General features: G+C 48.5%; 1 protein-coding gene across 1 annotated transcript in view; it reads right to left on the bottom strand.

The window, feature by feature from the left end:
• The window catches only part of CSMD2 (CUB and Sushi multiple domains 2), a 192,550-nt gene that overhangs the window by 142,796 nt on the left and 34,765 nt on the right, over window positions 1-14,989 (bottom strand). Inside the window, exons 7-8 of the mRNA XM_089914073.1 lie at window positions 14,543-14,734; window positions 9,464-9,590 (exon numbers count right to left, since the gene is read on the bottom strand). Coding sequence (XP_089770199.1) covers window positions 9,464-9,590; window positions 14,543-14,734 — 319 coding nt within the window. The remainder of the gene's footprint in view (window positions 1-9,463; window positions 9,591-14,542; window positions 14,735-14,989) is intronic.

Raw genomic sequence — 14,989 nt, 5'->3', positions numbered from 1 at the left:
CCTATTTCAATGTTTTTATTTCTTACAAGACAACTACTGTGATTTTAATTTCATTCTGTATTTAGTTTCTTTTCATTCTTCACTTGTCTCTGTCACTGTGTTTCTAGTTCAGGAGCTCTCTTCCTCCATTTCACCATCCATTTTCTGCTATTTCTCATCCCTATTTCTTATATTTAAATGAGAATATTATCTATATACCCATTTAAAATTTCCTCTGCCTACTACGGTAAAATTTTTTCAGGAAATTGTTTCTATTTCTTTAGGAAAATGGCTCTCTTTTTTTAAGAATGGTATGTTTTAAGTAGCATCACAAGTTTTTCATTTAATTTAGTTTAATTTTTGCTTATTTGTTTACTTATTTTTTGAAAGGGAGAGATTTATACTGGTCCAATGTGGCCAACCAACAATGTTTGCATTTCTTTGGTTGAACTGTTTATTTTCTTCCTAAGAGATGTTGGAATTCATTTCTGGGATTGTAAACTGGCAGTCAAATTGATGTATTCTGGCCAATCCAACTATCTAGTGTAGCTTGGCTGGATTATTATTCTTGGATAATTTGAAGTAGTTTTTCTTTTTCTAGAGTTAACCTATGAAAAGCTAAAGTGCCAGAGTGCACCACCACTCTTAAAGCTACATTTATACCTACCAGGTTACCTACATCCTCTCCTTCAAACACTTTTGAGCTCCTTTTTGTTGGTTTGTTGAAATTGTAAATCTGACAAAGCCATACCCCATTGTGTTTGTGCTTATCTGTTCAGTTCCTTCAGGAGGTCAGTTCTTGTGGTATGAGTACATGGACCTTCTCTGTTTAAGGTCTGACTTGCTGTCACTGCAAGAAAATAAACCTTCTGGAAGCTGCTAAACCTGCAGCCACAATTCCTGGCAGGAGCTATGAACAGAAGCTTTATTTCTGGTGCCTCCTCTGGGCCAGCTGCCTGCTTGCTGGGTAAAGGGAAGCCTCACTGACCTCAGTGGGGAATTGCTGCCCTCTGATTGATATGAAACTGCAGCGGGGCCATCTGGGCTTCAGGCACAGCCAGATGTTTTGTCTAGTCCAGGATCCTCCCAGGAAGACAAGTTCCACTGGGCAGGGGTTCTGGTTAATCAAAACCATGGCCTCCTCTCTCAGCAATCCTACTGCATCTTAACCAACAGCCAAGAACAGAGTTCCCAGGTTGCCCTCGTGTTAATCATTAAGAAGCATCTCCACAGTCAAAAATCAACAAACTAGGACTATTAGCCAAACATGAACTTTATAACTAAATGGGCATTAGGAGCAGAAATAAGAGCTTCCAGGAACAATAAGTTCTCCATTCTCCAAGTGCCCCAGATCTCTTCATGGAAAGCCTACCAGCAAAGCACTGTGTCTTATCCCTTTCCCCCTTCCCTTCTTTATAGCCAGCCACATACAGCTCTCAACCTCAATCTAATTTGTACTCAGTTCTTCTGAGTGTAACCAGGACCCCTCAAACAGTTATACTCAATTCCTCCTTGGTTTCCCAGTCAATTTATCCTCTGCATTGCTGCCACTGAACTTCCTGAAGTGGAGATATCATCACAACATACCAGATAATGAGCTCTTTCAGAAGCAGCTACCCACCCCTTCCTCTCTTTTACATGCCCGGAAGGTCTTTACCTCCACTCTGCATGGTGAACTACTACTGTTTGGTAAAGTGTAGCTAGACTAGCACTTCCTGTCTGTAACACCCTGCCCCTCAGCTGCCAGCTAAAATTATGAACTGGCCTTGCAAATGCTTTCTATTGTGTTTTGTACATACTTCTACTACAGCATTTATTTCGTTATATAAGAATCTAGGTAGGCACTATAGGTAGGCTTCTCTGTACTCCATTTCCAAACCTCTCATCTGTCTCTACTATTGAAACTGTAAAAGCAAAACAAAACTGATCTCTCACTTTCCCTCAGCCAGTCATGGCAAGTTCAGACTAATGGAATGTAGGAAGATGTCTGTGAGGATGGTGGTTCTTTCTCAATAAATATGTAAACCCTCCCTAGAAGAAAACTCTGCTCCCTTCCCTCTTCCCTCTTCTTTGAGACTGGAACACAGACACAATGCCTGGAGCTGCAGCAGCTGACTAGGTAACTATGAGGACGAAAGCCTAAGGATGGCAGAACAAGAAGAAAAGCAATGGTATCCTGAGCAGCTGCACCAGGTCTGGATGGGATCTTCAGATTCTTTTTCCAGGACAAAAAGTGAACCCCCATCTGCTAAAGCCAGCTTTAGTCAGTTTTTTAATTTTCATTCCTAATGGATAAAATTTCTATCTGTAAGACTGAGACCTTCAAGGGAAAAGACTGTTTCTTATTTATATTTATACCCTCAGTGACTGGCAGAATGCCTGGCACTAAGTGCTCCAAGTTTTTAAATGAACTGAATGTCGTTACTGTCTTCAAATTATTCCAATGAACTGAATGTCGTTACTGTCTTCAAATTATTCCAATGGCTGCTCGTTATCCTGAGGAATCCATGTAGAGTTCTCATCTTGGCATTCAGGGTCCCGCAGAGACCCGTCTCTACCCATGCAACCTTGTCCCCCCACATCCAGCCACATCAAGTGACTGCTTGTTCCTCCTTTGTGGACAGACCCTATACTTTCCCCTAGGTTCATGCCTTCACTCTCCTTCCCCTCAATTGGCATGCTTCCCCTCGACACCTCCAGGTAGAACTTGTCTTTCTCTTCCTCATTACTGAACTTGGCTGGCACTTACTGTCTTGGGGGTACCTGTTTATTTGCCTATTTCCCACTAGAATATGAGCCCCTGGCAGACAAGGACTGGCCGTGGTCTGACCTTTGTGTTTCCCACCACACAGCATCACACAGTCTCTGGCACAGAGAAGGTGTTCAATGTCCTGGTTTGTTACATGGAACTAAACCAGGGTCAGAAGAGTAGACCAGGGTCAGACAGAATGGGCTTGAAATCTGTGTCACTGGGTAATTGTGAGACATTCATCCTTTCTGGGCCTCAATGATCCCATCTATAAAATGGGGACAATAATAACTGATCTAGAACCTGGTATGCTGTAGAGACTGGATAAACACTAAGTAGAGGGAAGGCCCAAGAGCAAAAGGCTTTGCCTCCTGCTCTTCCCCAGTTGTCATCTGAGCTGGTCCACTGATTATCAAAAGGAAAACTCAGACCCAACATCGGAAACTGAGAAGAGGTCCCACCCATGTGGGCTGAAACTTCCATGTTCTATGAACTGACAACATAGTTAGGGGTGACATGAAGGGCGCAATTCCCTGGTCTGTTCTCCTGCTGTTAGCTGCCAGGCCTGGACAGAGTTCATCAGTCAGCCTGTCCCATTCTTGGCCCTTAGGGGCCTTGCCAAATGCTGTAGGCCGCACCGCCCCCCCTGCCCGCCCATGTTCAAAGGCAGGGTCTCACAGCCAGCCCACCCTTGTTGTGCACACCCAGGAAGGGCCTGCTTTCCTGCTTGGGCCCCACCCAGGGGTCAGCCTGAACGTGAATCCCTGCAGCCAACCACTGTCCCCCTGGGCACTCCTGGAAAGGGACTCTCTTTGCCCAGCTTGCTGGGGTGAGGCAACCACGGATCCCTCCCGCTGCCTCCAATGCTTGGTCGAGGCTGAGCAGGGTGCTGGGAGGCATCTGCAAGCCTTCTGTCTGCGCCCCCGGGGACAGTCCCATGGACTGGCCTGTGGGCTGTCGCACATCCCCTCCCAGCTGGCACACCCAAGGGAAAGACCTGCTTGACACCTGCCCCCACCAACAGCACGGCACCCACCATCTGTGATCTAAGGGGTGACCTATCACCTGCTGTGCTCCGGGATGCCCATCTGGGTCAAATGAACAACCACCTACAGCTCGTGGAGGGGGTTCTTCACATTTGGGAATTACGTCCCAGGCACTGTTCTAAGGGTTCAGATACATTAGCTCACTTCATCCTCACGGCAGCCTCAAGCGGTAGGTACCATTTTAATCACCGTGTTACAGGGAAGAGAACTGAGGCACACGGTGCCTGCTCGAAGAGCTTCCCAAGCTACAGAGAGAATAAGAGTGGTAGGTAGTGTGGTGGCCGAGTCTGGCTCTCAGCTGCAACTTGATACTGAATGAATGACAACTGGGACATAAAGATAGTCAGCTCTTCAAAGGAATCCAGCTGAATGTTCAACCCAAATGGCCCAACTGCAGGACGCAGTCGATGCGGAGGGGTGGGGGGTGGGGGGTGGGGGTGGGGCGGGGGGAAACAGGAGCTGCTGTAAAACAAAACATAAATACTGTCCTCAGAGAGATGCAAGATGGTAATGCATTGATAAAAACAAAAGTAAGCTGTCAAGAGAAATCTGAAAACAAAAAGTGCAGTTTTCTTGAAATAAAAACGAAAACCAAAACAAGATTTCCAAAATAAAGAGGGAGGAATCACAGAATAATACTGTTGAAAACAGAATTAATGAAAACACAAGACCATTGGCAGAATGCAAATGGGATATGGATCTTTCAAATCACCAGAGGAGAAACAGAGCAAATTAAATCAAATCAACTAAAAATAGGAAGCGTTAAAAATAAAAAAAAGCAATAAAAAGCATAATATATTTGAAAGAAAGCATAATACATTGGATGTAAAAGAAATGTATAAATCCCTGAACTCTTTTCCCTTTCTTCAAATATACATAGAACATAAGTAAGAAAAAATTCAAAAAGTAACAAGGGCACAATGCAGTAAAAGTGGAACTGATTTTAAAATCATACAAAATATATAACTTAGTAACTTTTAAGACATTCTTAAATACTCAGGTTGAAAAGAAATCTAACCTCAAATTATAGACTAGAAATAAACCCAGCTGAACAGTCTATATGAGGAAAAATAAACTCCCCCATAGAAAAATACACAAAGAGCTTGAAGCAGCAAAGGCAATTAAATACCATCTTGCCCATCAAACTGGTTAACACTGCCAGGATTGACAACATAAAGAGATGCTGGGTAGGGAAGCAGGCTTTTGGTAGATGTGTAAATTGCTGCAATAGCTAGAGGGAAATTTGAGGCCATGTATCAAAATTTGCCTTCTAAGAACATATCCTAAGGAACTCATTGGACAACTGTTCAAAGATTCATGTGTAAGGATGTTTACTGGGGTGAAAAACTGAAAATATTCACTTTATCAATAGGGAAGTAGTTAAATAAATTATGGTTGTACAGACAACAGAATTCCCTGTAACCATCAACCAGGATGAGGCTGATCTATATAGACTGAGAGAATAAGATGATGATATATGAGTAAAGGGTAAAACAAAAAGCGAGTTACTGAGCCACTCAAAGAGGTGATCTCGTTTTAGCAAGCATGCTTATTGCATTTGCCTTCTGTAGACGCTGGCATACAAAATACCTAAAAGAGGAAGTTGAACAAATGGATGTCAATGGCTATCTTACATAGGGTGTGCAGGGCAGAACAGAGTAAGACGACGGGGACTTTTGATTTCTACTTTATAAACTTCTTTATGCTTTGTACTTTGAATTTTTAAAAACGAGTATCTCTTTTTCATAAAGAAAAATTCCATAAAGAAATTCTCACTTAAAAAATAATAACTAAGTCTTACTCTGAATAAGGGCAGAAACACAAAAGGGGCTTTTTTGTGTTTGTCTGAATTCTATCTGATTACAAATTCCCTTAACTTTGTGGCTGGGGATTCCAGGGAGGGGTGGCGGGATATGGGGGGCGGTGAGGGAGAGAGAGGAGAGAGGGAGAGAACACGCTAGAGTACAGATGTGCATGAGGACACTGCAGACGCTGGCTGGCACGGCAGCCTGGGGTGGAGGGATCACAGGAGGAAGGCGAAAGTGCCCCATCACTCCATCCCCATCTTTTGGCCACTCTCCGTGCAGCCTCTGCTCATGTGGCATCAGCTCCTTTGAGGTTGTGTGGCTCCAAGAAGCCTTCCCAATGGAGGGCTGAGGTTACTTTCATCCTCTCCCCGCCATTCCCCACCTCAGGGTCCTCACACACACAGCCAGCAGGCCCCCTCTATAGTTCTTTCTATCTCTGGAGAGAATATTTCCTCTATTTGTCTCGATCCTCTCTTCCTGAGGGCTAGGAAGGGATGCTCTGCTCTCCCCTGCAGCCCACCCCACACGCATCATTCCTGTAAGTGATAACAGTCCTCACGTCTGCCCAGAAATGCCATCACTGAATTCTTGTGCTCTCCCTGTCAGCCGCTCTGAGATCTCTCAGCTTTCCTCCCACCCTTCTCCTAAACCTGAATTCCCGGGGACTGATGTCGCATGTCATGGGTGTGCTAAGGTTACTATGTCATGGAGGAGATGCACGCCCAAGTACTTAGGCAAGAAGTATCAGGATGTCTACAGTTACCTTTGTGTGATTCAGCCAAAAATGAAAAAAAAAAAAAAAAAGGGACAGAGAGAAAAAAAAGTAAGAGGGCAAATATTCACAGTAGTTGAGTCTAGGTGGGAGGTAAGCAGGTGCTCGGCATACCGTTCGACTTTTCTATTTTACATATTGTATGTTGCACAACAAAAAATAGGGAAACAGAAGAAATCTGTTTCCACATTTCTTGAGGCGAGTGAGACCGGCTGGTGTGACTCCTTAAATGTCTCCTGAACTCATCCCTTCTTCTCCATCCTTCTTCTCCATCCTTCTTCTCCATCCCATCGCCACTGGCAGGGTTCAGGTCTCCTCATCCCGACAACACTCTGGAGACGGCCTCCTCCTCACTGGGGTCCCAGACCCCATCTGTCCCCTTCTCCACAAGGCTGCCAGGACAGGGCCAAACTCAGCATCACGGCCGCCACGGTCCTCTGTGCTCTGGCCGCATGCAGCCCGCTCCACCGGTTTCATCCCTCACCATGGCCCATCCCTCCACCAAATCTCAGGTGATGCTCCAGCCATGGGGACCAGCTCCTTAAGCCCGCACACCCTGCATCACCTCTTCTGCTTAGTAGGCCCTTCTGTCCTGCCAGCCTTCTTCCTTGGCTACCTGGCAACTCCTCTCCATCCTACATGACTTACTCTGGTGTTTTCATTTCCAGGATAGCCTCTCTGGTCTCCTGTCCAGCTGCTCAGTCCCCTGCCCCCTCCTTTCACCACCTCGCTCTGTGTGTACGCACATCTCCTCTTTGCCAACAGCGGCCGTGGTCTTATTCATCTGGGCAACGCCAGTGTCTCCCACAGGCACTGCCATGTATTCAGCAGACAGGTATTACATGGAGGAACGAATGAATGAACGAGTAACGTGCAAGGTGGGAACGTGGGAAAACCTCCTGATTTGCATATGGAGACACCTGTGATGAATTCATTGTTCATTTACTATTTACTGAGGGACCTTCATGGATCTGCTAGTCATAAAACTACCTTTATATCTGGGTCCTGCTTGTTTCATTCATTCATTCATTCAACACTTGACACTTGTTAAGCCTCTGCCACTGTGCTGAGAGCCAGGAGGCTTGTGAAGATGAATCGGGCAGAGAGCGTGGCTCTGGCTGGGGAGCTAAAGCAGGAGCATAAATGGAGGAGAAGAGTGGTCAGTGTCATAAAGGAAATACAGGCCATGGGCAATGGGAACGCAGAAGCGGAGAAAGGACTCCTAGGAGTCTCCTGCGAGTGGACTGGGGGAGACTTCCTGGGTGAGCTGACATGTGCACTTGACTTTGAGGGAGCGAGCGTTGTAGACTTAAGTCTTTGGAGGGAGGGGGGCATTCCGGGGAGGGCACAGTGGAAACCAAGGCACCGAGCACGGCCATGAGTACATGTACAGGGGCCACTAGCAATTCAGCTTTGTCACTGAAGAGAAGTGGTGGGAGATAAGGTTGGGAGGTGGGTTGAAGTCCTGACAGCCTTGAAAACCAGGATAAGATGTTCAGCTCCTGTGAGCATGGGTGCCACGCAAGGGTTCTAGTTAGAGTGTGAGTTGATCGGGCACGCTTCCAGAAAGTGATTCCAGAAGCAGTGTGGGATGAATTTTTGTATTTAACACAAAACCCCCAAGAGCTCTGCTGACCGCATTTTGCACAGGGCCGAGCTCAAAAACTTGCACGCGGCAAACACTTCATACATTTCTTTAACCGGACTGGGTCTAAGACCATGTGTGCATCAGCGAATGTGCAAACAGCTGTATCTCTGGCAGCAACACACCCGTTCAGCCAGTTCCCCTTCACGGAGACCTCGCCAGGGCAGGGAACCTCTCCTAGCCACACTTCTGCCTCTTGTCTTGACTCCTCACTCTTCCAAAGTCTCAACAGTTCATCCCTGGATTACTGCGACAGATTTTTGACTGGTTTTCTTCCCATGAGCTCCCTCCACTGTAAATAACCCTGCTTAGGAACCTTCCACAGCTCCCTCTTGTTTACTGGCATCTAGCATCCTCCGTAAGCAGGCTGCTTCCTAACCCAGTCTGTCTCCCATTCCTTTCCACATGCATTCCCCACGCCAGCCAGACCACTCCCGCTCCAACTGCCTGGTTCAATTCTCTTTCCATACCTCATCCATCCTGCCACGCCAACCTCCTCTTTTCCTCACAGCTCCTCTGAACCCAGTTTGCCAGCAGCAGCATCTGGTGCGAAGATTCAGAAAGACCTGGATCCACGCCCCAGCTTTCTGCTTCACTGTGTGAGCTTAGACACACTATGGAATCTCAGTTCTCTCATCTATAAGATGGGAGTAATAAGAATGTCTATTTATTTTTAGGGCTTACTATTCGTATTACCAGGGCTACTGTGAAGAGTTAATAAGACATTACGTGTGCCAGGCCCTGTGCTCAATGAATGGTAAAGCTCTTTTCTTCTCTGACTCTTTGGAACTCCAAAAAGTACTTCCTGTTAGTCAAGCACGTACATGGAAAGGAAGCTACATTTTGAGGGAATATGTACACAGTACCTGACAGTATGCTGGGCTTTTCTGACTATTGCTTCCACAACTCTAAATCACAAGCATTTTTGTTCTCATTTTACAGATGTAGAAACTCAGACTGAGAAAGGGAAGCAACCTGGGGTCATACAGTTCTAAACTGACCTTTACTACCATCAGAGAAATAACCACCGAGCCAAGAATAAATATTTACTATGTTTCCAGCACTGTGCTGAGTATATTACCTGCAGCGTCTCAGTTAGATGCTTTATCCCGAGAAGCCAACATTATAACCCATACGCCACAGAAGGAGAGGAGAAGAAACTTACCCAAAGTCCTACAAATGGCAAACGGCTGGGCTGGGACTCACGCCTATGCCCTCAGCTGCTGTGTGAACACCGTACCGCCTAGGCCAGTGAATTGTCTGAACTTGGATTGCAGCCCTGTGATGCCGAGGCTGGCCTTTTCAGGTTTTCCATGGGCCCTGGCCTGAGCCTGGGGTCATAGCAACCACTGTTGCTCACCAGGGCCTCCAGGTGAGGTGGGCAGGGCCAGCCACTGGCTGGTGGACTGGTGATGACTCCCCTGAACAGCTGGCCACGGTTCCTCTGCTGGCCCTGGCACTTACCCGATGGTGCAGCCGGCATTGGCTTCGATGGTCCAGATGCAGTTGAGGTTGTGCTCGTAGGGAGCTGGATACCCGGGTGACAGCACCTGCCCCGACTCCTCTCCTTTCACTGTCCCGCCACACTCGGCTGAAAGAAATCCCAGAAGAGTGAGCTTCAGGGGGTGACCTGTGCTCACAGCGGCCACCCACTGGCTCCTCCGGCCTGTGTGCCAGGGTCCCTCTTGTTCATTCCAGGTGGCTGAGTGCAGCATAGAGAAAGGCCCTTGGACGAGACTTGTATCCAGGATCTACAAAAGCCCCTACAGCTCAACAATGAAAAGACAGAGTTCAGTTAAAAAATTGGCAAAGCCTTTGAACAGACATTTCTGCAAAGAAAGTATAAAAATGGCCCAGAAGCACAGGAAAAGATGTGTAACATCATTAGTCATTAGGGAAATGTAAATCAAAACCACAGTGAGGTCCCACTTCATAACCTCTAGGATGGTTATAATCAAAAAGACAGACTAACGTGTAGGTGGGGATGTGGAGAAACTGGAGCCCTCAGACATCGCTGGCGGGAGTGCAAAATGGTGTAGCTGCTTTGGAAGACAGTTTCCTATGTGGGTCCTCAAAATGTCGCCCTATGACCCCAGCAGTTTTGCTCTTGGATACATACTCAAGAGAAACGAAGACGTATGTTCAGATGAAAACTTGTACACGAATGACCATTGCAGCATTATTCATAATATCCCAAAAAGGGAAATGACCCAAATGTCCATCAGCTGTTGAACAGATTCACAAATGTGGTATACCCGTACAATGGAATATTACCTGATCGTAAAAAAGAATGAGGTACTGACACACGATACCACGTGGATGAACACAATCTTGAAAACGTTATGCTGTGTTAGAGAAGCCAGGCGCAAAAAGCCACATATTGTGTGTTTCTATTTATATAAAGTATCTAGAACAGACAAATCTACAAAGACAGAAAGTACATTTGTAGTTGCCAAGGCCTGACGAGGAGTGGCAGTGGGAGGGATTGCTAATGGGTATAGGGTTCCTTCTGGGGAGACAAGATGTTCAAAAATTAGATTGTGGCGATGGTTGTACCACCCTGTGACTACACTGAAAAGCAGTGAATGGTACACTTTAAATGGGCCAACCGCATGGTACATGAAGTCTACCTCATTAAAGCTATTACAGAAACGGTCCCTGGGGGTAGGGCTGATGGCCCACTCTGTGACCAGATCTTTGAGGTCTGCTGAGAAGGCACAGACATTTGAACCTCGTCACTGACAGGAACTGGGCCTGTGTCACGTGCCAGGAGCACAAGGCGTGGAGTCCTTCCTCCGGAGACCTGGAGGAAGAGGCGGCCACAGTGTGTGCCCTGCGCCCTGACAGACGCACGTTCACGGCAAGTGGCAGCACAGAGGAGGAGGTGATCGGTTTCCTCCAGCGCAGGGCAGGGAGAGGCGGGCGGGTGGGTGGGAGGCGTAGGCTGCGGAGGCCGACAGGGAAGAGTACTGCGAACCTCCTTGGGGGTGGGAAACAGCATGGCAGCTTGGGGGACGGGGTATGAGATGGGGCCTGGAGGGAGGCAGGGCTGGAAAGCTGGGCGAGCATCGTTCATCGAAGGGCACTGCACAGAACCGCAGTGTTTATGCACAAGAGTAAATTGATCACTTTACACGCTAGTGCCCTTTACACATTAGAGAGAATGCTCCTGTGGCAGTGTGAAGGGGTGCAGAGGGGTGGACCTAGAGGCAGGGCACCAGTGAAGAGGTCCATCTCCGCGTCAGAGCAGCCCTCCAGGTCAGAGGCTGGCCTTCTTCCTCCCCACGTCTAATCTGCCTCTGAGCCCCAGGGCCTGAGGATGCTTTTCACACCTGCCCCCCCTCTGCCCCCACTGTTAGAGTCGTGGCTCAGGCCCTTACCATCTCTAGGGTGGCAGAGTTGCGTCCCCCCCCCCCCAGCAGTGCCACCAGAAGGACCTTTCTAAAATACAAACTGGCCACATCACTGCTTACTTTCCTCCTTCCCAGAGTGAAGTCCAAGCTTCTTAGGAGAGCCCATCAAGTCCCCCCAGAGAGGCTCCCTTTGGCCTTTTCTGGCCCCGTCCTGGCACCCCTTGGTCCAGCCAAGTGTGATAAACTCCACAAGCCCAGGCACACTGGGCCTCTTCAGGCCTCTCCTTGGACTGACAAGTCGGCCAACATCTTCCCCATGAAACCTTTTGTGACACCCTCCCCTCCTCACATCGAGTTGACACTATCCTCTTTTGTGTCTCCATTATAACACGAACTGGTTTTTATCATGGACGTGTGACAGGTTATTAAAATCTACCTCCTTCACTCCTCAGTAGCAGGAACCTTGTCTTACTTATATTTGTACATCAAGTGCCTAGCATGGTGTTCGGCACATCACAGATGCTTTAGCAGGTGTTTATTGAATGAACAGGTGTGTGGATGATCAAATGAACGAGAGAAGCTTACTGCTTCCCAGGCGAGTTACTATGAAGGGTCTGAATCAAGGGAGCATGAGAGAAGATGAAGAGATTTGTTGCAAAGCTTTTTAGGAAAGATCTGATTAAGCAAGATCTTAGAAGTAGGAGATGAGGGGATCAAAGTCACACATGGGAGACTGACCTTCATCTGTTGCTACAAAGGACCCATCAAGTGTCTCTTGGGCCCCATGGCTTGCCCCGGGCCCACTAAGGCAGGGCGGGGAAGGGGCCCTCTGCAGTAAGCCTGCGCACGAGACGGGGCCCTTTCTTCCTGCGTAACTACCCCCGTGTTGACGTTGGGGTGGGAGATGCCAACCTGAATGAGATGTCGGGCTGCACAGGCCGGCAGCAGGGAGCAGGGTGTGGATAGGAGGATGAGCTGTTAAGTTGTGGGGAGGAAGCCTTTCTGGCTCCACAAATAGCAGAGGCAGCTAGAAACGGGCCAGGACATCATCCCTGCCCCTGCGCTGTAGCTTCCTTCCGTATTCCTGATGCAACAGCCCCTTCTGCTTCCCAGAGGCAAGTGTTTGGAGGCAGGGGCACCAGCAGCATTTCCTCGGGAACACGACTGCTCTTTCCTCAGGGGTCACTTTATCTGGGGACGGACAGGGGGGCAGGAGGAGCCAGGTGGCTGGCATGCAGCAGATTTACCAACAAGACCCTAAGACTCTCGTCTTTCTGGTCTTCTCCCTTATCCCCATCCTACAGCCCTGGCTGCTTCGTTTGGGCTGTAGCATCCACTCATCCACAAAGAAAACAGCTGGATGTTTCAGCTGTAGCAGTCATTTCTGGTAGACCACGATCAAGTCCATCACAACATGACATGTGTAAAACTATACACACGTAATCCCAAATACACAGCCTCCCTCCCCTTCGTGGGGCCTGAGGGAATCTCGGTGGGGAAGCCCTCTGAGGTTCGAAGTGTAAGTACCCTCACTAGCACTGCTTGAGTGGATTCTCTAAGTTTGGTCCAACTGGCAGATGAGATACTCAGAAGAACCTTACGGTGGAGCTTTTTGCAAAGCAAATAATTGTCTTGCGGTGTGAACCATCACCTCCTTCACATTCCGTTTGCTTCGGCTTGCCTATGGCATCACACTGTTGTCTGTTTATGTCTGTGTCTCCCTCACTGGCCTGGGATCTGCTTTTCCCGGTATCCCCAGTGCCTGGCAGAGAGCCTGGCACACGAATGAAACAAGGGGACAAAAACAGGGAAGCAAGGAGGAAGGGACGGGGCATGCCTGTGGATGAGGTCTACTTGAGCAGACAGAGGAAGATTCTATAGGCCACTATCCTGATCTATCCACAGTCAGGTTTGAAATCCTCACCTTTAGACCCTCTGTTGGGTAGCAATGTCGAAGGTCCTGTTAACATGTAGTCGCCTGGGGTAAAAGAACATCGCTCTTACCTCCCCTCCTGTGGGTGATGTCTACCCATCCTTTCAAGTCTCAATTGAAATATCACCTCCTAGACACAACTTTCTCGTATTCCCTCAACACTTTAGCACTTACTCTTTTTACAGTGCTTATCTTGTATTATAATGATCTGTTTATGTGTCTCTTCTCCTTGCCAGGGTATGGACTCCCCAAGGGCAGGAAGAATGCTTTATTCTTTCCTTTTTTATTTCTCTGTCTCTGCACATACCCAAACGTGCACCTGCGAGGATCCTGGCAGGTGGCGCTTAGTAGGCACTTAAACGTTCTCCCGGTGGATGGTTTGTCCTTATAAGATTAACCAGAGCTGCACAGCCATGCTGAGGTTGTGAGCCATGGGGCAGGAGATGGAGAGAGGGAAAGGTCTGGTGTTCGGGGCTGGGGATACAGGACAAAGCAGCGTGGTGGAATCCTGGTCAGCAGGGAGGGTCACACGTGCAGTGAGGCGGGGGGTGAGAGGTGGAAAGGCCACACAGACAGACGGACGGGTGTTGCCTATTTCCCACTTCTGCCTTGGACCAGGCTTCTCTTGTCCTGTGACACAGGGATGAAGCTTCCAGAGAGCCTGTGCTGACATGCTGGAAGCACCACAAGCTTAAGAAGGTGCTAGTTCATTATCTTATTCTTTCCTAAGTGTGAGTTAGATGCTAGCTCATGATCTGACTCTCAAGAACAAGAGAGATGTTAGTTCATGACCTGACTCTTTCAACATTCCGGAAAAGGAAGCATGAGCCCCATTTTGCCTATGGGGAAACTGAGGCCAGAGTGAGCTGGAGACTCATCTGAGACTTGGTGTTGAAGGAACCCCTGGAACCAGGCAAAAAGTCCACCTCTTCCTTCTAACTGACCCTCCCACCTCTCCGCCAGGAGAGGATTACGATTCTGAGGGCATGAGCTGGCTCTCGTCCCGCTTGCTAAATGTATGACAGTGGCAAGCCACCGCCTGGCCTTGCTGTCGTGCGGGTGTAATAAGCTGTGAGAGTGAGGACATGCGGAAGGGTGGGCAGGGCCAGCCATGACTCTGGTGAACAGGACGGTTCAGACGGCCCCAAGGCCCTGGAGTGTGAGGGCCAACGGGAGACCCTTAATGAGACCAGAGCTGGGTACTCGGGATTAGGGGACACCCGAGGGGGGTCACCTGAAGAGCAAGAGGCCTCCTACCGACACAAGTGGGGAGCGGCCGATCCCAGGTCCTGCGCTCCCCGCTCAGACACAGCAGCGCCTCACTGCCCCGCAGGCTGTACCCAGGGTCACAGCCGAAGGACACAGAGCTCCCTGCGAAATGGCCTCCATCGCGAACCTTGTAGCCAAACTGGGGGGTTCCTGGGTCTTCACATTTGATGAGTTCAAAACCTGGGGACGAGAGAAGAGATAAGGGTGATCAAGACGTGCCATGGCACAAACCACACCCCGCCCTCCCCACCCCCCCACCAAGAGCACGCATCCTTAAGGAAGCCACCCGGCACATGCCCCTGGGTCCTGATGGAGGCGCCCCTCGGGGTGTCACATGGCTGTGCTCAGGTGAGGGTCTGTTACGGAGTGTTCGTTCTCCCTGTTGCTATATGTAAATGACTTCAGTTGTTTCTCCCAGGACAGCTTTTAATAGTT

The sequence above is a fragment of the Delphinapterus leucas genome, chromosome 1 (genome assembly GCF_059928025.1).
Source record: "Delphinapterus leucas isolate spDelLeu-1000000601 "Yukka" chromosome 1, BTC_Dleu_Yukka2, whole genome shotgun sequence".
Taxonomy (NCBI): domain Eukaryota; kingdom Metazoa; phylum Chordata; class Mammalia; order Artiodactyla; family Monodontidae; genus Delphinapterus; species Delphinapterus leucas.
This window is presented reverse-complemented; position numbering and strand designations above follow the sequence as displayed.